This window comes from Adiantum capillus-veneris, chromosome 22 (genome assembly GCF_014529385.1).
Source record: "Adiantum capillus-veneris isolate H3 chromosome 22, ASM1452938v2, whole genome shotgun sequence".
Taxonomy (NCBI): Eukaryota; Viridiplantae; Streptophyta; class Polypodiopsida; order Polypodiales; family Pteridaceae; genus Adiantum; species Adiantum capillus-veneris.
This window is the reverse complement of record NC_140952.1, coordinates 50,497,774-50,518,801: the sequence shown is the minus strand read 5'-3', so window position 1 is coordinate 50,518,801 and position 21,028 is coordinate 50,497,774. Positions and strand designations below refer to the sequence as shown.

The window sequence follows — 21,028 nt, the reverse complement described above, 5'->3', positions numbered from 1 at the left end:
GATGTGATCATGAAGACACAGAAGAAGGCGGATGAGGCCGAGAAATGGATAGAAGTCGCTAAGAAAGGGAAAGGGAAAGAAACCACATCCGTCCCCACTCCAACATGACTCTAGAAGAAGAGTAGCGAAGGAAAACTAGAGCCTTGCATATAAGAGTAACCGGTCTAAAAGACCGAGATGATGTGGAAGGGGAAGTCGAAGAACTTCTCCGCATGATGGGTAGTGAGGCTACTCATACAAAGGCATGGAGGGTAGGGAAGAAGACACAAGGCAATGGGGAGACTTCAAAAGGGAGAGCTTTAATCATCCGTTTCCCATCCATGGAGGCAAAGAAAGACTTCTTGAAGAAGCATCCTACAGTAAAGAAAACGGGCATATTCCTTGGAGATGACCTCACTCTCACACAGCTTGCGCATATGAGAGAGGTAATGCCAGAGATTCAAGCGGCAAGGGAGAAGGGAAAGACGGCCTTCTACAAAGATGGCCGGGTGGTGATTGTAGAGCGGCGCTCCACATGACGGTGTGAGACCTATGGGACCACACTCAAAGTTGCCACCTATAATGGATCTATGCGCCTTGATGTGGGTGCTTTTGAGGATAGTTTTACGGGAAGAGACATCGTCTTCTACTCTGAGACACATCAGGCCTCGGGGCTATCTATGCCTCACATTAGTGGATATAGATGGGAGATAGCCTGTAGACAGGAGACACGATCAGAGCACAAAGGGCGGGGCTCAGGAGGAGTGGCAGTGTTATTCAGGGAGGAGTTGCAGCCATTGATACATATAGCCCACAGGGATGAGCAAGCTAGGTACATGTGGGTGAGATTGAGAGCAGAGACAGGCAGATCTCTTTACATTGCTATTTGCTACTTTCCCCCGAGTACGTCAGTTTATGCACCACCCAGAGGACAGTCCCCCTTCTCTATTCTGGATGATGACATATGGGAGTTCTCTAGAGATGGTGACATCATCATTCTAGGGGATTTCAATGCTAGGACTGCCCATCATCAAACAGTATTTTATGATACTTCAGAGGAGATGCTAAGAGAGTTGCATGTTGCAGAGACGGGCCTATCCAAACTATCACAGGATGGAGAACACACTGAGTATGGACGACACTTGATAGACATGGGGACTGCACATGGATTGGCCATCTTGAATGGCCTACAAAGATTTCCCGGTGCGGGGGGTTTTACATGCTTTCCACACAGACATGGAGCCAGCACAATGGATTATGTCATGGCACAGCCGAGCCTCATCTCTAGTATCCAGGACCTCATGGTTGGACCCAGACCTGTTGGCGTGGCAGTGGATCATGCTCTTATGTCGCTGACCATTTATTTTCAATTTAGTGTAGCACATAGGCTACGGGCAGCAGCCCCTACTTGCTACACCTTCACGAGGGAGACGGACTCTGTATACATAGATGGGATCTGCGGACGCCTGTGCACAGAGGAGCCAGGGCGACCTCTAGAGGAGCTTACTACTATACTGACACAGACACTACATGATGCAGCAGCAGAGGCATACCCACATACCCAGCCTGAGCAGAGACGTCGTTCGGGGAGCATGTCCCAAAACAATTGGTATGATGAGGAATGCCGGGACACTAGAGCTAGACTTCAGAGGGAGGTGCTTTTGGGGGACATCACTCACAGGCAGTCACAGATTGACTTCCGACGCCTAGTGCGGCGGAAGAAGAGTGCATTTTTGCTCGCCTAGAGCAGGATCTATACCAGCTATTCTTCAGTCAGGACTCACGTGAGGCATGGAGGCTCTTTCATGAGCACTCCCCCCCCCCCCCCGCCATCACTTCTACAGAGGCCTGGGGCTAGTATGCATCATCTCTGTACGCAGTTCCTAAGCAACCCCCCCCCCTTTCCGACCCCCCCCGATCCATGCCCACACACGTGCTTTTTTCACCGCTGAGATGGTGAGGAAGGCCATTGACAGGATGAGGACTGGGAGAGCATATGATCATGATGGCTTAGTGACTGAGCATTTCACGCTTGCCAGAGATTTACTAGCAGAGCTTCTAGCAGTTATGTTTAACCGTGCCATGTGTGAGGGCTTGCCTAATACTCGTAGCCTATCTACTATTGTACCTATCTTCAAGTCGGGAGACCCTATAGAGCCTGGGAACTATCGCACTATCATGATTGGGCACACATTGGCACGGTTGTACGCATCTATTCTTGAGCAGCTGCTGAGTAGATGGGCAGAGAGGGAGGGGATACGCACAGCCAGGTAGACAAGTTTCAGGAGGGGTTTTTCTACTCTTGACCATATCTTGACACTCAGAGCCATCATTGAGGAGGGCAGATCGCGTGGGAGACGGATCTATTGTAGCTTTGTGGATTTCCGCAAAGCATTTGACGCAGCGCCCAGAGCTAGATTGATGCGCAGATTATAGCAGATGGGAGTACCCACAGAGCTCATTCGGGGGGTCATGGCATTATACAGGTCAATAGTGGGGCATGTACGCACCCCAGAGGGTCTATCCACACCGGTTTACTCCACTATTGGGGTGAAGCAGGGCTGCCCGCTCTCTCCTACTCTATTTGGTATGTATGTAGATGAGGTTTCTGACTACATTGAGAGAGATGGTGATAAAGGTGCACAGCTGACAGGGACATGGATCCCAATATTGTTATATGCTGATGATATTGTGTTGATCTGCGACTCTTCGGAGGGGATGCAACGTCACTTGGATGCTTTGCATAGGTTTGCCCAGGAAAGTGGTTTGTCCGTCAACCTTGGTAAAACCAAGGTCATGGTATTTAATACCACCCCACAGTGGATCAGGAGGTCAACGCCCGCCTTCACATACGGCCAGGAGAAGGTGGAGTATACAGATGCTTACACTTACCTTGGAGTGGTTTTTAGTGGGCCAGCATTTTCATTAAGGAGGGCAGCAGAGGCTAGATTGACCAGAGCCCATGCAGCATTGGGTAGATTGGAAAGGATGTGTTCATAGGTTCAATTTCAGGAGCCTCGGACGAAGCTCTGGCTCTTTGACACTTTGGTGGCTTCTGCATTGCTTTATGGAGCTGAGATTTGGGACCTTCACTGGATCATCACGGGAGGACAGGCCGCAGTGATGGATGGGGGGACATGGAAAAGCCTCTGGTCTCTATGATCTCACGGCTCAATAGAGCCAAGGCTTCAGTACCACGTGCTATTGTACGAGCAGAGCTAGCTGCCCCCCCACTGGTGGTTGAGGCGCTCACCAGATCTGTCTCCTTCATACACCGCATGTGGGAACTTCCCAGAGACAAATATGCACGCCTTGCACTTGAGTCCTCGACAGTTAGCCATGCAAGGAGATACAGCATGCTAGTATGGGGAGATGACATCATGGTTTCAGGCGCATAGGTTCAGCATAGACAGATTGCCTCCCTTCCAGTACTCACTGGATGCGCCCTCTCTGACTCTTACACAGTCCGAGATCACCGGGCTCATTCGCCAGGACTTGACTCAACTAGACACCAAGAGGACATGGATACAGCCAGCACAGGAGCCGGGCACGAAGATGGCTTTCTACAGAGAGCATCTCCTCCAGCTTACGGAGGATGGTTTTGTGACGAGGCCCAGATACATGGACACCCACTTGTCTCATGGGATACGATGTGCTATTGGCCAAATACGCACATCTTCAGACCAGCTGCGGATCGATACAGCGGAGTACCAGCAGAGGCCAGGACATGCCCCCTGTGTGACATCGAACCTGAGACAGAGTTGCACTACACATGCCACTGCCCCGTCTACTACGAGATACGAGGCCGCTTCAATTGTTTGTTCAGAGAGGGCTTTGGACCATTCTCTAGAGTCATGCGGTACAAGGATCAGAGATGCCTGGGTTTGTTTTTGCTCGAGCTGCGCAGACACGGAGAGAGCCTGATGAGAGGAGGAGAGGCTAGCCAGTCTCAGAGACAGATCACAAACTTCTTTAGAGCTGCCACTGGACACCCGAAGGAGTTACTACCACAGCAAAGCTTGTGCTTTACACCAGAGGCATACTGATCGACCGAGCGACTGAGCTGGGGAGATCCAGACATCCACGACTGTGGAGGACTACACAGCATCGACGGAGGCTGCATCAGAGGATTTGGGTCACTTTGGCTCGACATGCACGACGCTCGGTCAAACTACTGACCATGGAAGAGATTGATGAGATCCGCCAACAACCGATGTTGGATCTCTTGTGATCTAGCTATCCCAACTAGCTGTTTAGCTGCTTAGTCCACACCTAGCAGTTTAGGATTCCATAGTATTTTATTTTGTCATCCTGTCATTTTGTCATCTTGTTACTTTGACTTTGTATCAGATCCACCACATTGTAACTTTCTGGTCTCATAGGTCACTTTGGCCTTTTGAAGACGTTAATATAATATTTCATTTCATCTCTCTCTCTCTCTCTCTCTCTCTCTCTCTCTCTCTCTCTCTCTCTCTCTCTCTCTCTCTCTCTCTCTCTCTCTCTCTCTCTCTCTCTCTCTCTCTCTCTCTCTCTCTCTCTCTCTCTCTCTCTCTCTCTCTCTCTCTCTCTCTCTCTCTCTCTCTCTCTCTCTCTCTCTCTCTCTCTCTCAGCTTCGCAGTGAAACACACTTGAGCTGCCCTCCCTTTCCCCTTGCCAGCTCAGCACTAAAATGGTGGAGGAAATGAGAGCAGCAAGCTGTGGATGCACCCGCAACAACTACATCGATGGCGTATGCTGTGGCAATGATGAAATGATGTGCCCAATGCATGCATGATGAGCTCAAGCATACCCAACTGCCTCATGACCATCTCAACGAGATTCTTGAGGTATGACTTGTCTACTACTTTTCACTAGACTTGACTAACAGTTTATCCATGTTAAGATTTGCTAAGAACACAAGAGAAGGGCCCATTCTATGAGGCTCACGTGAAACAGGTAGACGTTTAGTTGTTGCTTTGCTTAGTTGTGACAAAAGCTGATTCCTAAAGTCTCCTTCACTCAAATAGATTTACAGACAATGACATTCTTTAATGGAAGATTGCAAGTGCAAATTGGGGCTTTTCTGTATGGACAAGACATGAAATGGGAAAAATCAACCAAGGAAGCATAGAAGGTTGTCAGCTCTTTTCAAAATGGTTGCATCACATTGAGAATGGTCCTTTGGAAGTTAATACTTGTGAAGAAAACTAGATATCTGTGCTTGAGAGAGAAATTGATAGAGTCATAGCTATAGTGGAAAATCCAAGTAAAACGGAGTTCATTTCAGAGAATTTAGCAGGTGCTTGTACAAGCAAGTTAAATTGATTGAGGGATTAACATGTCTAGCTGTCATGGATCTGATTGTTGTCTTCTGGATTTGTGAACATAGCTGTTGACATGCATGAGGTCTTAGACGATATTTTAAGGGAGGAGTTCAAGACAAAAGCGAAGCGGCAAGGTATTTTGATAAGAGGGAGTAAAAGGGTTGTGGCAAGCTCAAGTTGACTAATTGCCAAAAGTTCTCATCTCGCTTAAGTTCCCTGGAAGCTTGTGTAGCATTGGCTTCTTAGCTACCTCTTAATTCTCCGAGACCTCGTAGTTGCAAATTTAAGGATAAAATAAAGCTTGAAGAGGTGCCTTGCAGGGACCTCCAAAAGGTTGCTTGAGCTGATCATTTTGCTTCTGGAACCACTTTCCGTGAGGACAATTTCTTGCCTAACGAGTCTATCGTGATCATTAAACATAAGCGATCTGACCCAGAGCCAAATGCAAGTTCTTCTGCATAGGAAAGGCCCAAGCATTTGCCTACTGGATTCAGAGGTAAAGTCATGAAGCAACAATTTCTTTAAAGCTCCTATACTATGAATGCTCTCACTGCTGAAAACACCCAAGGTCCTAGGATATCCAGGTCTGCTTAACTCACATAATGGAGACTTAAAGCTTCCAAAGCCTGCCAGGATCCTTTGCAACAACATGCAGACAAGAGCAACAATCGCAGGAGCAGAGTTGTTTCTTCTAGACACTGATGTCTGTGGCTGTAATCCAATGTCCCAGTCCCTTCAATCGTGGAAAAAAAAGCCCTTGCATTGCTTGCCATCACATTGCAAGGTGTCACTTTACTGTCATCCGCCGTCAACACCTCAACATCATGCCACCTCGCCATCATTTGCCCAAGAGGCACGTAGTTGAATTATGTGCATGCAGCGCCGCTTTCTCTGCCTGATGCGCTGCTTTCTATGCCTGTGGCACCACATGCTACAACAGATCTCTGGTCTGCTTGACGTTTTTTTTTCTAAAGAAATGACCCTACCCCTCCCTAGTCTTCTGACTGGTTGCAACAATAAACCGGGGAGGGGTAGGGATCTGCTTGACGTTTTTTTTCCCTAAAGAAATGACCCTACCCCTCCCTAGTCTTCTGACTGGTTGCAACAACAGACCAGGGAGGGGTAGGGTCCTACGGGTAGGGTGATTTAAAAAAAAAAAACGTATTACTTTGGTCTTCAAGGTGGTCCAGTGTTCCGGGAAAATTGTGCATCCTGGCTTCTCTGTGCCCGTAATGTGAGACCTTTAATGTATAAAACAAAAACCCCTGCCTATCCTCCCCCAGTCCCTCCTCGTCCAGTCCCTTACCCTTGAAGGATGCGTGGACTTGGAGGCTGGCACTCCCTATGCTTGACCTTAGATGCCACCGTCATGCATCGACTCATGGAGACAATCTCCCTCGAGAGTCAAGCCCCTTCCCCTCCCTCGGGCACGTGGCCCTTTGCCGCCCTTTGGCCCTTCACCTCGAACGTAGCCTGTCCGCCCACAATAAACCCCAAATAGTCATCACCCCCCAAAACTCCAGCCAGCATGCCATATTGGCTGGCCAATGAAATGGAGCCCGCAATCCGCTTGGTTGCAGCTGCGCAACGGCCTACTTCAACTCCCTATAGGAGACGATTTTATAAAAAAACAAAAACCTACATTGTATATCGTGAACCTACTGGAACTGTTCCACGCCGGCGTGGCTTGGTTTCGATAGGTTTCACAAGGATTGAGACAATGTGAGAGGCCAGTGAGCAAAAAAGGCTTTGGCAACATAACCTTATTGCATTGGTTGCCAATGCGAGTAAAAAAGGCTTCGGTAACATAACCTTATTGCACTGGTTGCCAATGCAAGCATAAAAGGATTCAGCAATAGAACCTATATTGCATTGGTTGCGATAGAAGAGGGCCTCTTCGACGGTAAGTTTTTCTGCATGCAAAGCTTCAAGACAAACTCTATTAACACTAAACAACAAGCTCATTTGTGAAAAGGGCATTCGAGATGGAGCTAAGTATGCACACTCTACACAAAAGGTGCTTTCCACCTAATAATACAGCATGAGCCAAAAACGTTAATGTGTGCTTTTCTAAATCTACACTCACCATCACGGTGTCAAAGAGGAGGCCCAATATGGCGGTCTTTAATCTTTGTCTCCACTTTAAACACAATTGTGAGAACATCCCCAGCAAGGGCACCTGCAATCCTCCCATTGGAGAAAAGTGTGAATGCTGGAAAAACTACAAGAATTCAAAACACGAAGAAGGAAACAGAGCCGAGAACAACTACTCGAATAGAAGCAAGACCCATGTCAATGTTATTTGAAAGAATGTGTTCAATTAGAAAAATTGCACAGGCAGGGCAAGGGGCTGATTGCAAAAACAAAGAGTGTCATATACACATGAGTCAAAGCTACTTTTAAGATGCAATTGAAGAGCATGATTTTGTCGAAACCAGTCTTAATGTTAATAAGACAAGTGACTTGTGTACATGCGACAATGATGCCACCCACAAAAAGTAGCCAAATTTCACTCAGAATATAATCAAGGACATGAATAACATGATCATTGCTAGTCAACATATTGAAAAGGATGTGGAAGACTTGGTGCGTTTGCATGTACGATACGTACATTAAAGTTACAGTTTGCAAGTCCAAAAAGAGTTGACTGCTCGTCCAGGCTCCCTCGATGTCGACTGCTATTGCCAGCCCGCAAGAAAAATCACTTGGCCTATGTGTCCGAGTACAAAAGAACATGCCCATCAACCTATAAATGGTGCAAGCACCGACGGCTCTGCCGTAACAATCCCATGACAACATGGAATGGTTACGACAATCATCCACCGACACTTGCGGCAAGCCGAGGGCTATTTCTTTTGTTCCATGATTTAAGGGATTGATACTTTTTTTTTGTTCCATTGAATAGATTGCTCTCTTTAATGTTATGAATGTTTTAATGTCATGGATGCAACAACTTGTCTTCTTTCTTGATGATTTTGTTGATAAGGCTATGGTCACGTGAGGCTTAGTTATTTGTTATAGATAACTAAGCCAACCATGCCCAGACAGAGCATTAAATGAATAACTAAGCCCCTTGCATGGTCACACAAGGCTTAGTTATTCATTCATCCTCCCAACTAAGCTTTGAACTTTACAACTATGCCAAAATTGGCGTAGTTACAAAGGGTGGGCATAGTTATTCATTTAATGCTCCTTTTTACGTGTGACCAAGAATGAGGCTCAGTCATTTGTTCAAATAACTGATAACTAAGCCTCGCATGACTATAGCCTTTGGTATCTCCTCATAAGATCAATATATGCTATTATTTTATTATCACAGCTTGCTCATAGCTAGACTTTACCTCATACTTGGCTTTCAACATAGAATGAGTGTGTTGATTACAATGACTGTATTGATTACATGATAAATGACATTGTGTAAAATACGATTGTTCGTAGTGACTGTGCAGTGATTTAAGGGGTTGTTTATTTTTTTGAAAACTTGGGTGTAGTCCTGCAATTAGGAGAGCCTCTCAAAGAGAAGGAAGAGGGTTTGGGGCTCACGATCCTCTATGTAGTAATCAAGTGTGCTTTGTGTCAGTCATCACAGAGGACTTTGATGACAGTGATCTTCATGGTGACCAGAGCGAGAGCACAGACATTGGAAAACCCGCTTGCACTTTTGCAATTTGCTCTAAGCAATAAAGAATGTCTGAAGGGACTTGCTCGATTATTTTGTTGCTTGGAAATACTCGCTTGCCAATTTGTGTAACCCTCTTTCTCATAGATTGAAGCATGAAGCTCTGCATCATGAACTCCTCTAATTTCATAAGATATTGCATGGCCTTCTTGATTAAGACTTGAACCAATACAATTAAGTACAATGAGAATTAGTGCATGGGTAAGAAGTTAATTAAGCTTTTCAAAAGCTTGCTTCCTTCTCTAACAAGAATCTCCTTAACTCCACTGTCTCATGAGTCATACAACCAGAATTTGCAGAAGGTACTATTGCTGACCACTTCTAGAGATAGCATCAATACTGAGGGTGAAGGCATAGACTACCAGTATTTTGGATCATTTTCAACTCACAAATGCTCCACTCTCGAGGAAAGAGTGGGAAACTTGCATCTCCAGTCACATGCCACATGCTAGAATCTTTAAAATGCTATGGGAAGTCAATAAAATACACGAATCGCAAACCAGTGCTGAGTGTTTCTTTTATCACCTTCCTTGCTTGCTTGCTCAGTCCGTGGGGGATGATGCCCTCTAGCTCGTTGCTGCTAAAATCCAACCACACTAGATACATGCAGTTTTCAAGTGTGGGTGGAATTGTGCCTGACAATGAATTGTTGCCAAGAATACACTAGATACCTGCAGTTTTCAAGTGTGGGTGGAATTGTGCCTGACAATGAATTGTTGCCAAGGCGCAGAAAATTGATTCTTGGTATAACCCCCAACTTAGGTGGAATGGTTGGTTCCCTGCTAGATGCATGTGCCTTGAACTCCGACCCACGGTTTCAAACACCAATAACTTGAACTCCAACACAGGGTACAAATTAATTATAGGGAGCACTGCTTGCCCCTCTTTGCCACTCACAAGCCTCTGTTTTGCTGAAGGAGGAATACTGTTGATGATCCTACTGCTCACTCTTATCCTTTGGGAGGCATGGATGCTGAATATTGAAATGAGGTTTGCAACTTTTGCGAATAACCTTGGTGTTATGAGTTCACCAGTATTTATTCAAAGCTCTCAGATTTGCAGATCTACAAGATCGAAAAGAAGGTTGGAGAGGCCCTGGCCATAAATTTTGCTCTACAACTGCATCATATGCCAGATAAAAGCGTTTGCCTAGATAACCCCGAGATCCGAGATCGCATTATAAGAATGTGCAAAAGTCTAAATCCGAAGGTGCTTACTCTGGTGGAGCAAGATGCCAACACAAACACGGTGCCTTTTTTGACCAGGTTTGTGGAGACTTTGGATTATTATTCTGCTGTGTTCGAGTCTATTAATGTGGCGCTCCCACGGGAGAGCAAAGATAGAGTGAATGCCGAGGAGAATTGCTTGCTTCATGATATTGTCAATGTTATAGCTTGTGAAGGCATAGAACGAGTTGAGAGCCATGAGCTTGCTGGTAAATGGAGAACATGCATGTTAGTAGCTGGATTAAAGCCGCACCCGCTAAGCTTGTATGTAAACAACGCAATGAAGTCCCTGCTTGAGTTCTACAATGAGAAGTACAGATTGAAAGAAGATGGAAAAGCTCTTCTACTTGGGTAAAAAAGCATGTAGGCAGCTATTTGTCTGCATTCTTGTGTGCACATGTTTTGACAGTTGCTATTTTAGCTTGCTTAAGAAGCATGACCAAGGCAGGAGATTGTGCTGTAGAAAGTATCTAGCCTTGTAGAGATAATCATGAAAAATAATACATGAGAACACTCTTGGAACTTGGAACTTGAAAGCTCATAGCTTATTGCTCAAAGTTCAAACAAAAAACGTTGGCCTAAGATACAATCGAGTTTGCAACACCGCAGGCAAACTCCAAATTTGCGCAAACGTTTACAAATGCCTCTGAATGCCTGCAGAGGCATTTGCAAGCAACTATGCTGACAACATATTCATAAACCACAAAAAATTGAGAAAAAAAAGTGTGTGTGTGTGTGTCTATGTCTGTTTGATCATGTGTTGTTTTTGTCTATGAGAGAGAGAGAGAGAGAGAGAGAGAGAGAGAGAGAAAATTTTATATTAAACGTCTTCAAAAGGCCAAAATCACCTATGAGACCAAAATAATACAATCTTGGTGAATCTAATACAATGTTTGGGTACAAAAATAAAATGAAGTAAAGCGAAAAACTAACTTCTAGATATGAACTAAGCAACTAGCTGGAACTGTGTAGGATATGAGTAGGGCGGTGAAAGTAGTGAATGGGGGCTAATAAAACACAATGTTGGTGTGCGTGTGGGAATATAATGGGTGAGAGCTGATACAAAGGCTGATACAAGATGAGCAGGGTGTACAATCCTCAAAAGAGCTAAATCATAGGCGATCCATCATCGGTCGCTGGCGGATCTCATCAATCTGCTCCATTGTCAGTAGTCTGACCGGGCGTCATGCATGTCGGGCCAAAGTGATTTGAATCGCTGATGCAGCCTCCGTCGATGCTGTGTAGTCCTCCGCAGTCGTGGGCGTCTGGATCTCCCTAGCTCGGTCGCTCGATTGATCAACGTGCCTTTGGTGTGAGGAGAGCATGAGCTCTGATGTGGTAGCTGCTCCTCCGGCTGCCCACTGTCCGCTCTAAAGAAGTTTGTGATCTGTCTCTGAGACTGGCTAGCCTCTCTTCTCATCAAGCTCTCTCTGTGTCTGTGCAGATCAAGCAAAAACAAACCCAGACATCTCTAGTCGTCATACTCATGACTCTAGAGAGTGGTCCAAAGCCCCCTCTGAACAGGCAGTGAAAGCGGCCTCGTATCTCATAGTAAATTGGGCAGAGGCATGTGTAGTGCACCTCTATCTCAAGGTCCATGCGACATAGGGACATGTCTTGGCCTCTACTGGTACTCCGCTGTATCTACCAGTCTTGATCCGAAGCTGGTGTGAAGATGTGCGTATCTGGCCAATGGCACATTGTATCCCATGAGATAAGTGGGTGTCCATGTATCTGGGCCTCATCACAAAACCATCCTCAGTAAGCTGAAGAAGATGCTCTCTATAGAAAGCCATCTTCGTGTCCAACTCCTGTGCCAGGTGTATCCAAGTCCTCCTAGTATCTAGCTGAGTCAAGTCCTGAAGGATGAGCCTTGTGATCCCAGACTGTGTGAGAGTCAGAGAGGGTGCATCCAATGAGTACTGGAAAGGGGGCAATCTGTCCATGTTGAACCCATTCACCTGAAACCGTGATGTCATCTCCGCATACCAGCTTGTTGTGTCTCCCTGCAAAGCTAAAGTGCTAGGCGGGCATATCTGTCTCTGGGGAGGTCCCACAAGCGGTGTATAAAGGAGATCGAACCCGTAAGCGCCTCAATCACTAGTGGGGGGGCAGCTAGCTCTGCTCAAATAATGTCATGTGGTACTGAAGCCTTGGCTCTAGCCGCGAGATTATAGAGACTAGAGGCTTCTCCATGTCTCCCCATCCATCAGTGTGACGTGACCTCCGTGATGGTCCAATGAAGGCCCCCATATCTGAACTCCATCGAGCAATGCAGAAGCCACCAAAGTGTCAAAAAGCCAGAGCTTCGTCCGAGGCTCCTGAAATTGAATCTGTGAACACATCCTCTCCAATCCACCCAATGCTGCATGTGCTCTCGTCAGTCTAGTGTTTACTGCTCTCCTCAATGAAAATGTTGGTCCACTAAAGACCACCCCAAGATAGGTGTAAGCATCTATATACTCCACTGTCTCATGGCCATATGTGAATGTGGGTGCTGATCTCTTGGTCCACTGGGGGTGGTGTTAAACACCATAACCTTGGTTTTACCAAGGTTGACAGACAAACCACTGTCGTGAGCAAACCTATGCAAAGCATCTAAGTGACGTTGCATTCCCTCCGGAGAGTCGGAGATCAACACAATGTCATCAGCATATAACAATAGTGGAATCCATGTCCCTGCCAACTGTGCACCTCTATCACCCTCTCTCTCAATATATTCAGAAACCTCATCCACATACATACCAAATAGACTAGGAGAGAGCGGGCAGCCCTGCTTCACCCGATACTGGAGTGAACTAATGTAGATAACCCCTCTGAAGTGCGTACATGCCCCACTACTGACCTGTATAATGCCATAATCCTCCAAATCATCTCTGTGGGTACTCCCATCTCCTATAGTCTGCGCATCAATCTAGTTGTGGGCACTGTGTCAAATGCGAAGTACACAAAGCTACACTAGATCCGTCTCCGATGTGATCTACTCTCCTCAATAATGGCTCTGAGTGTCGGAAGGTGGTCAAGAGTAGAAAAAACTCTCCTGAACCTTGCATGCCCGGCTGCGCGTATACCCTCTCTCTCTACCCATCTACTCAACTGCTGCTCAAGAATGGATGCATACAACCGTGCCAATGTGTGTCCAATCATGATAGTGCAATAATTCCCAAGCTCCATAGGGTCTCCCTACTTGAAGATAGATACAATAGTAGATAAACTCCAAGTGTCAGGCAAACCCTCACACATGGCACGGTTGAACATCATTGCTAGAAGCTCTGCGAGCAGATCCCTGGCATGTGTCACGAGGACGTGGCAACTGCTAACCTTAGTTGTTGGTTTCTTTGCAATGATTTTTGTTTAATTTTTGAGACCCTCTTTTTGAAGTTGCAAATGGTCGGACATTGTATGGCCAATGTGAACGGTAGTTTCACCCGCAGACAGGAAGTGGTCGGCACTGGAATTCGTATAGTAAGAGGTTGTCTAGGCTCATAGCAAGATCATATAGGTCCCCTCGTGGCACTTAGCAAGTTGGTGGATACTAGGAAGGGAACTCAATAAAGGCATAAAGTCAAGGTGGGATCACCAACAAAAAGTATGCGATAGTTGGGCCACATTGCTCTTTTGGATGCGGTCCCAATGAGGATAGATGGTCAGAAGATCACAGGGAGCCCGACGGAAGCATCTCCTAAAAATTAGGGAACTGCTATTTTGGGCCGTGAAATGTGTTCGCGTCATTACCTTTGATATGACCAAGGGAACATTTTAGTACTCTGCTGCAAAGTCAACTGATGCACCAGTTGAGAGATTTTTAAGCAGGAAACCCAATGCGGGGAAATTGCATGTATGAGTGCCAAGTGGCACTTTGTGGTCAATTTACCAAGTTTGGGAGAACAGAACCCGTAACTGACTTTTGAGAGCAGTTTTGGAGGCTGTTAACTTGGATTTTCAGCCATTTCTCTCCATTTTTGAGCTTCCCATGAGTTTGCCTAGGTCCAAGGAGCTCATTTTCAGCATTGGAAGGCATCAGATGCGTGTTTACAGGGCTGTTTTGCTGCGTTTTCAGCGATACGCAGGTTTTGGCAACCATGGAAATCTTCTCCTTTTTGCATCTATTTGTTCACAGATGCATTACAGGTCAAGGGCAGAAGAGAGGGCGCTCGATTTATGCTGGGGGGATGCTTCATTGAGAGCCTGTCACAGGTTAAGAGCTATGGAGTGCTTCCTTTCCCTCTCATGTACAGTGTGGTGCTAGGAGTGATGCCCTGCACACTACACACTGCTCTCTCTCTCCCCTACGTGCAGTTATGTGATGCCCCACAAGAGGGCTACTCATTTGACTGATGTACAGTTGTGTGGGTTCATGCTTTTGTGCTGAGGCAAGAGCCTCCTTGAGCAGGAACAGGGGTAGCTAGCTGCTGCTCCAAAGCAGGCACTGGTGAGGGTCATAACCTCACCGTACAGGTGCAAAATCAGCGCTGTGTATGCGCTGTAAATTCACTGTTTTTCAGCCATACGGACGCCAGGATCATTGGGAATCGTGCCCCACTGACAGAGGACAGTTAGGGGACTGTTTGGGGCTGAAAACAGGGCAAAAACCAGTAAATACAGCGTGCTGAATTTACTGTTTTTGGACAGGAATCAGAGGGTATACGACAGTGCAAGCGAGTTCCAGCAAGGGAATTGGTTTCGCGCAAGTTTTGGGGCTGTTATGCTGCCAAAATTTGGCCAAATCAAATGGTATCTAGGTGGATACACGTGAAGGATTCCCAGGACCTTACCTTGTAATTTACCCTCGTAAAGAATAAAGAAATACCGAAAGGGGCGCCAATTTTGGGGCCTACAGGTTGTCGGCGTCTGCTCGGAGCATTCTAGCTTCCGAGCCGTGTGTGTATTCAAGTGTTAACTCCCGTCGCAGGTTCTCTTTGCAAAGTGCTTTGTGTGTGTGTATAAAGTAAAGAATTTCGGGTGAAAGCCAACGCCTACCGCCCTACGGGCCGGTTACATGGTTCCGTTGCCGGGACATCAATCACTTTTTCCTCAAAGAGTGAGCCTGGATTGTTCAGGGTAAAGACACACAGTGCAGGAATACGGGATTACACTATGGCCGACAAAGGGAAGCGCATTATGGAAGAGGGTTCCTCTTTACAAGACAGACAAGAAATTCCGCATGTTCGCCCTGCCAAAAAGTGGTCAAATTAGGGCTGATTTTCTGCTGTGTTTTAGGGTTTGCAAGTATGAACCAAGATGAGATAGGGAGAGGTCTCACGGTGGTAGATTGGCCACTAGATCTCTTGCGGGAGTGATGTGGGTCTGCTAGGTGACATGCTGCTTGCCGATTCTCTGAGGCGATTGCTTGGATTCTATGACGCATTGGTAAATCATCTTGAAATTTGAGCTTGCTTGGTCGTGGGTAGTACGCCACAGTGTTGGTGGAATTATGCTCGTTTGCAGAGGCAAGAGCCTTTTGCAACACGTAAAAGTTAAGGGACAGGTTGCAAGATGCTATGGTGAAATTCAAGAACTATCCACCTATGGATGCAAAGTGGATGGAAGAGCATGAACTGTCAGAGTCACCAAATGTATTGCAGCTTTACCTTGAGGCCTTTGGGTTACAGCCTACGTATACCCCAACCCAATGTTTGCAAAGGAGGGGTAATGATAGAGCTAGCACATCAAATGTACTCATGGATTCAGTGCAACAGCAGTGTACAATTTGACAAAAGTATGAAGGTCTCATTAAGTCATTTGTACATATGTTTTGACAGTCTTTCTTGCGGATACATGCGATGATAAAAGGGTGCTTACCCCACAAGATCCTCTATGGCATGTATTTATGGTATGCAATCGAGGACGTTTGCGATTTCAAGAGGGGGGTATGTCACGAGGACGTGGCAACTGCTAACCTTAGTTGTTGGTTTCTTTGCAATGATTTTTGTTTAATTTTTGAGACCCTCTTTTTGAAGTTGCAAATGGTCGGACATTGTATGGCCAATGTGAACGGTACTTTCACCCGCAGACAGGAAGTGGTCGGCACTGGAATTCGTATAGTAAGAGGTTGTCTAGGCTCATAGCAAGATCATATAGGTCCCCTCGTGGCACTTAGCAAGTTGGTGGATACTAGGAAGGGAACTCAATAAAGGCATAAAGTCAAGGTGGGATCACCAACAAAAAGTATGCGATAGATGGGCCACATTGCTCTTTTGGATGCGGTCCCAATGAGGATAGATGGTCAGAAGATCACAGGGAGCCCGACGGAAGCATCTCCTAAAAATTAGGGAACTGCTATTTTGGGCCGTGAAATGTGTTCGCGTCATTACCTTTGATATGACCAAGGGAACATTTTAGTACTCTGCTGCAAAGTCAACTGATGCACCAGTTGAGAGATTTTTAAGCAGGAAACCCAATGCGGGGAAATTGCATGTATGAGTGCCAAGTGGCACTTTGTGGTCAATTTACCAAGTTTGGGAGAACAGAACCCGTAACTGACTTTTGAGAGCAGTTTTGGAGGCTGTTAACTTGGATTTTCAGCCATTTCTCTCCATTTTTGAGCTTCCCATGAGTTTGCCTAGGTCCAAGGAGCTCATTTTCAGCATTGGAAGGCATCAGATGCGTGTTTACAGGGCTGTTTTGCTGCGTTTTCAGCGATACGCAGGTTTTGGCAGCCATGGAAATCTTCTCCTTTTTGCATCTATTTGTTCACAGATGCATTACAGGTCAAGGGCAGAAGAGAGGGCGCTCGATTTATGCTGGGGGGATGCTTCATTGAGAGCCTGTCACAGGTTAAGAGCTATGGAGTGCTTTCTTTCCCTCTCATGTACAGTGTGGTGCTAGGAGTGATGCCCTGCACACTACACACTGCTCTCTCTCTCCCCTACGTGCAGTTATGTGATGCCCCACAAGAGGGCTACTCATTTGACTGATGTACAGTTGTGTGGGTTCATGCTTTTGTGCTGAGGCAAGAGCCTCCTTGAGCAGGAACAGGGGTAGCTAGCTGCTGCTCCAAAGCAGGCACTGGTGAGGGTCATAACCTCACCGTACAGGTGCAAAATCAGCGCTGTGTATGCGCTGTAAATTCACTGTTTTTCAGCCATACGGACGCCAGGATCATTGGGAATCGTGCCCCACTGGCAGAGGACAGTTAGGGGACTGTTTGGGGCTGAAAACAGGGCAAAAACCAGTAAATACAGCGTGCTGAATTTACTGTTTTTGGACAGGAATCAGAGGGTATACGACAGTGCAAGCGAGTTCCAACAAGGGAATTGGTTTCGCGCAAGTTTTGGGGCTGTTATGCTGCCAAAATTTGGCCAAATCAAATGGTATCTAGGTGGATACACGTGAAGGATTCCCAGGACCTTACCTTGTAATTTACCCTCGTAAAGAATAAAGAAATACCAAAAGGGGCGCCAATTTTGGGGCCTACAGGTTGTCGGCGTCTGCTCGGAGCATTCTAGCTTCCGAGCCGTGTGTGTATTCAAGTGTTAACTCCCGTCGCAGGTTCTCTTTGCAAAGTGCTCTGTGTGTGTGTATAAAGTAAAGAATTTCGGGTGAAAGCCAACGCCTACCGCCCTACGGGCCGGTTACAGCATGTATAAAATGCTCAGCCACTAAGCCATCATGATCATATGCTCTCCCAGTCCTCATCCTATCAATGGCCTTCTTCACCATCTCAACGGTGAAAAAAGCGCACATGTGGATTCAACGGGCTCGCTGTTGCTGCTTCGCTCGCCATTGCCTGAGGCCCCCCTCCCCCCCTTCCTACGCACATTGCTCCCTCCCCGCCTGCTCGCCATTGCGAGCATTGCCGTTCCCCCCCCCCCCCCCCCCCCCCCTAGTTGGTTCGCGCGTTGACCCCTGCCCACTGCCCGCTTTCATCACCAATGCACAGGTCGTATCGAGCGCGCAGCCTGTCCAGCCCGCCTCACCTCAGCCCGTCAGCCCCACCTCAGCCCGCCAACCCCGCATCGCCTCTCCCCCCTCCTCCCCTGTTTTCTGCTCGACTGAGATCGTCATCGTACTCGGGCGCAGAAGGCCACCACTCGTCAATGATTCTTCGCCCTCTCTTCACAGCAGCAAACATAGATGGAGGCTCAAGCTCCGCCACAGAGGAACTCTAATGAAGTCCCCTCGCCCGACCCCGCTAGCCCACCATTCAACTTGCTTTCTCACCGACAGAGCAAGCGAGCCTAGCCACAGAGCTGAAACGTCTGTAGGCGACTTCCGTCATCTGCAAGATTCTCGGCACCAGATCTAGCAGAGGAGGGCTGCGTCATCTTCTCCAAGCCCGCCTTCTCGAAGAGGTGGACAAGATCTTGGACGTTCGGTTTCTCAGACGAGGCTACTATCAGATAGAGTTTGAGACCTCCGACATGGCGTCCAAGGTCATTGCAATGAGCCCCTTGACCATCTGAGCAATTCGAGCCCACTTTCGACAGTGGAGACATGGTTTTGACCCAGCTTCAAATGTTCTGGTAGAGAAGGCAGACCTTCCCATCTCCGTCTGCTTTCCTGGTTTGAGGAGGGAGTACCTACCACTTTTGTCTAGGATAGGCTCAGCGATTGGGACTGTCTTGGAAACACCTCGCACAATAGCCTCACTAGCTGCCAAGGCGGCCGGCATTCCCTCGGTACGTGTTCTGGTTAGAGACACCCGCACTCTCCCGAAGGTCATCCTACTTCCTCGGGTGAGTGGGGGTTGGTTTCGACAGAGCGTGGAGTATTTGGACCTCCCAAATCAGTGTTTCATTTGTCGACAGATGGGCCATCTCGCGAAGGCCTATCCACGGAGGAGACCCCGACCTACACCACAGGCCCATCCCCAGCCCTCAAGGGCTGGCCAGCACAGTAACAGGCAGAGTCACAAAGTACACAGGCAGAGCCACCCTCCGAGCCTGGGGCTCAAGCAGAGGAGGGATGGCGGCAAGTTCGTGGTCGATGTCGGAAGGGGCCACCGCACCAGCCTGCACTCATAGTGGTCCTCAGGCTCTTGCCCAGCAGCAGTGGGTTCCCACGGGGAACCGATTTGACCCTCTTTAGCAAGACGAGGTCCCTGCTCCAGGTTCCACCTCAGCCTCAGCCTCACCCTCCCCCCCCCCCCCCCCCCCCCCCCCCCCCTCCTCCCTCCAAGTTCCCCCCCTCTCCCTCTACGTCTCCTCTTCGCCCTCCTTCCTCTGTCGATCCCCCTCTCCACCTGCTCCCTCACCTCCTTCCGCTCTAATCCCACAGCCGTCCCAGGGGGCATGGCCTTCTTCTTCTGCTAGAAAATTTCTTGGCAGCGCCTTTGACTCGAGTCGTTTGGCAAGACAGGGACAGCCTTTCTTGCGACCTCCTCTTCTGGTGCAGACGTCTCCTTTTGCAGCAGCTCCTCGTGGTCTGACGAGCTTCAACATCCGCCGTCGTTGGGATTTTTTTACCTATGACTTTACACGGTTCCTCGACGACCCCTCACCAGACCTTGAGGCAACCTGCTTCAGAGTACATGTACTGTTCCTTGCAGCTAGGGGGATAGAGGCCTTGGACTAGGCGGTTGGCTTCTCTTTTCCCCTTTACGGCAGGGACCAGGCTGAGTGGACTTTGGACTCAGTGTTGGAGTGGTTGCAGACACAAGCCCTAGAGTTCTCTCATCACATGGGAGACCTAGGAGTTACAGACTTGCTTCAGACTCTTTGGCCATTGGCCAAGTTTGTTGTGACACCTTCACACGCAGCAGGATGTAGACACATTGTGGTTCACTTCTTTGCTGACACATAGAGCCCGCCATGCTATGTACACATACATGAGGACCTGGACAGAGGAGGTTGCTTTACGCACGGCTCAGTCTACTTGGGCTTGGGCTAGACGCTCTTTGCAATCACGCCTATCTCGAGGACGCTCGGATGCGGATTACTCCCCATCCAAGCCTACCTCGAAGATAGCACGGTTAGCTGCTGCGACAGCATCAGTTCTCTCTCGCTCCCCATGAGGATCGTCTCATGGAACGTAGAGGGACTAGGTGGGCCCTAGTTTTAGCGCCAGAGGGGCCGACTGCGTCAGGAGCTTCAGCGATGCCTCGTGGGAGGAAAGATTGACCTTCTTATGTTATAGGAGCATCATTTGTGTGAGAGCCGCATTAGACGTTGTGGTCAGCTTTTGCGTGGACGGTATGAGACTTTTTGGTCGGCTCATTTGGACCTGGAGGCATCCAAGGCGGGGTATGTATGACTATTGCGGATTCTTTGTAGCAGGCCATTGTGGGCAGAGGGATTATTGTGCCAGGTAGGGCTCAGTGGATCACTATTTAGGTTCATGGTTGTCTCGTGGGCTTCCTTAACATTTATGCGCCCAATGTGGCAAGTGCACGTGAAGAGTTTTGGTCTCAGATTGTTGAGTCTCTGCCGCAGGTAGAGCAATGGTGCATAGGGGGTGACTTCAACATGTTGGAAGAACCCTCTGACAGGATTGGTGGTAGCCATACTACTGTGCATGGAGTTGAGCTGGCAGCTTGGGAGAGGTTTTGTATGACTCTGCGGGTACAAATGTGTGGCAGCACAGTTTTGTGAGGCCTCCAGACAACCTGGCCTTCTCTCATTCGGACCGCAGAGTGGGAGGCGTGAATCTATCTCGGATAGATCGCTTCTACACCAGTGACCACTTCTATGACTTGGGTGGGACAGTTGGCATCCTGGCAAGGACTTCCTTTTTGGACCATGCTCCAGTGATCCTTACAGTGACTGATAGACAGAGGAGGGAGAGCACGATGCTTCGCATCCCAGAGCGGGTCTTGCTGGACTCGGCGCTTAGACAGCGAGTGGAGGCTCTTTGGTCAGAGAGCTTGGACATGCAAGATTCTCCTGCTGACAGAGTGGCCT

General features: G+C 47.8%; 2 protein-coding genes across 3 annotated transcripts in view; one reads left to right on the top strand and one right to left on the bottom strand.

The window, feature by feature from the left end:
• Window positions 1-21,028, bottom strand: part of LOC147429332 (uncharacterized) — an 88,147-nt gene that overhangs the window by 55,912 nt on the left and 11,207 nt on the right. The window lies entirely within an intron of this gene.
• On the top strand, window positions 5,824-10,542 carry LOC147429334 (scarecrow-like transcription factor PAT1). Its single transcript, XM_086496088.1, has 3 exons — window positions 5,824-5,985; window positions 6,983-7,034; window positions 10,016-10,542. Exons 1-3 carry the CDS (start codon window positions 5,824-5,826, stop codon window positions 10,540-10,542), a joined length of 741 nt encoding a protein of 246 aa, XP_086352214.1.

Bases quoted from the DNA above. Each gene is read 5' to 3' on its own strand.
- LOC147429334 (XM_086496088.1), top strand. From the start codon at position 5,824: ATGCTCTCACTGCTGAAAACACCCAAGGTCCTAGGATATCCAGGTCTG. The intron at 5,986-6,982 runs GTCTGTGGCTGT...TGGTTTCGATAG, and splicing joins TGTTTCTTCTAGACACTGAT to GTTTCACAAGGATTGAGACA. The intron at 7,035-10,015 runs GCAACATAACCT...CAAAGCTCTCAG, and splicing joins AGTGAGCAAAAAAGGCTTTG to ATTTGCAGATCTACAAGATC.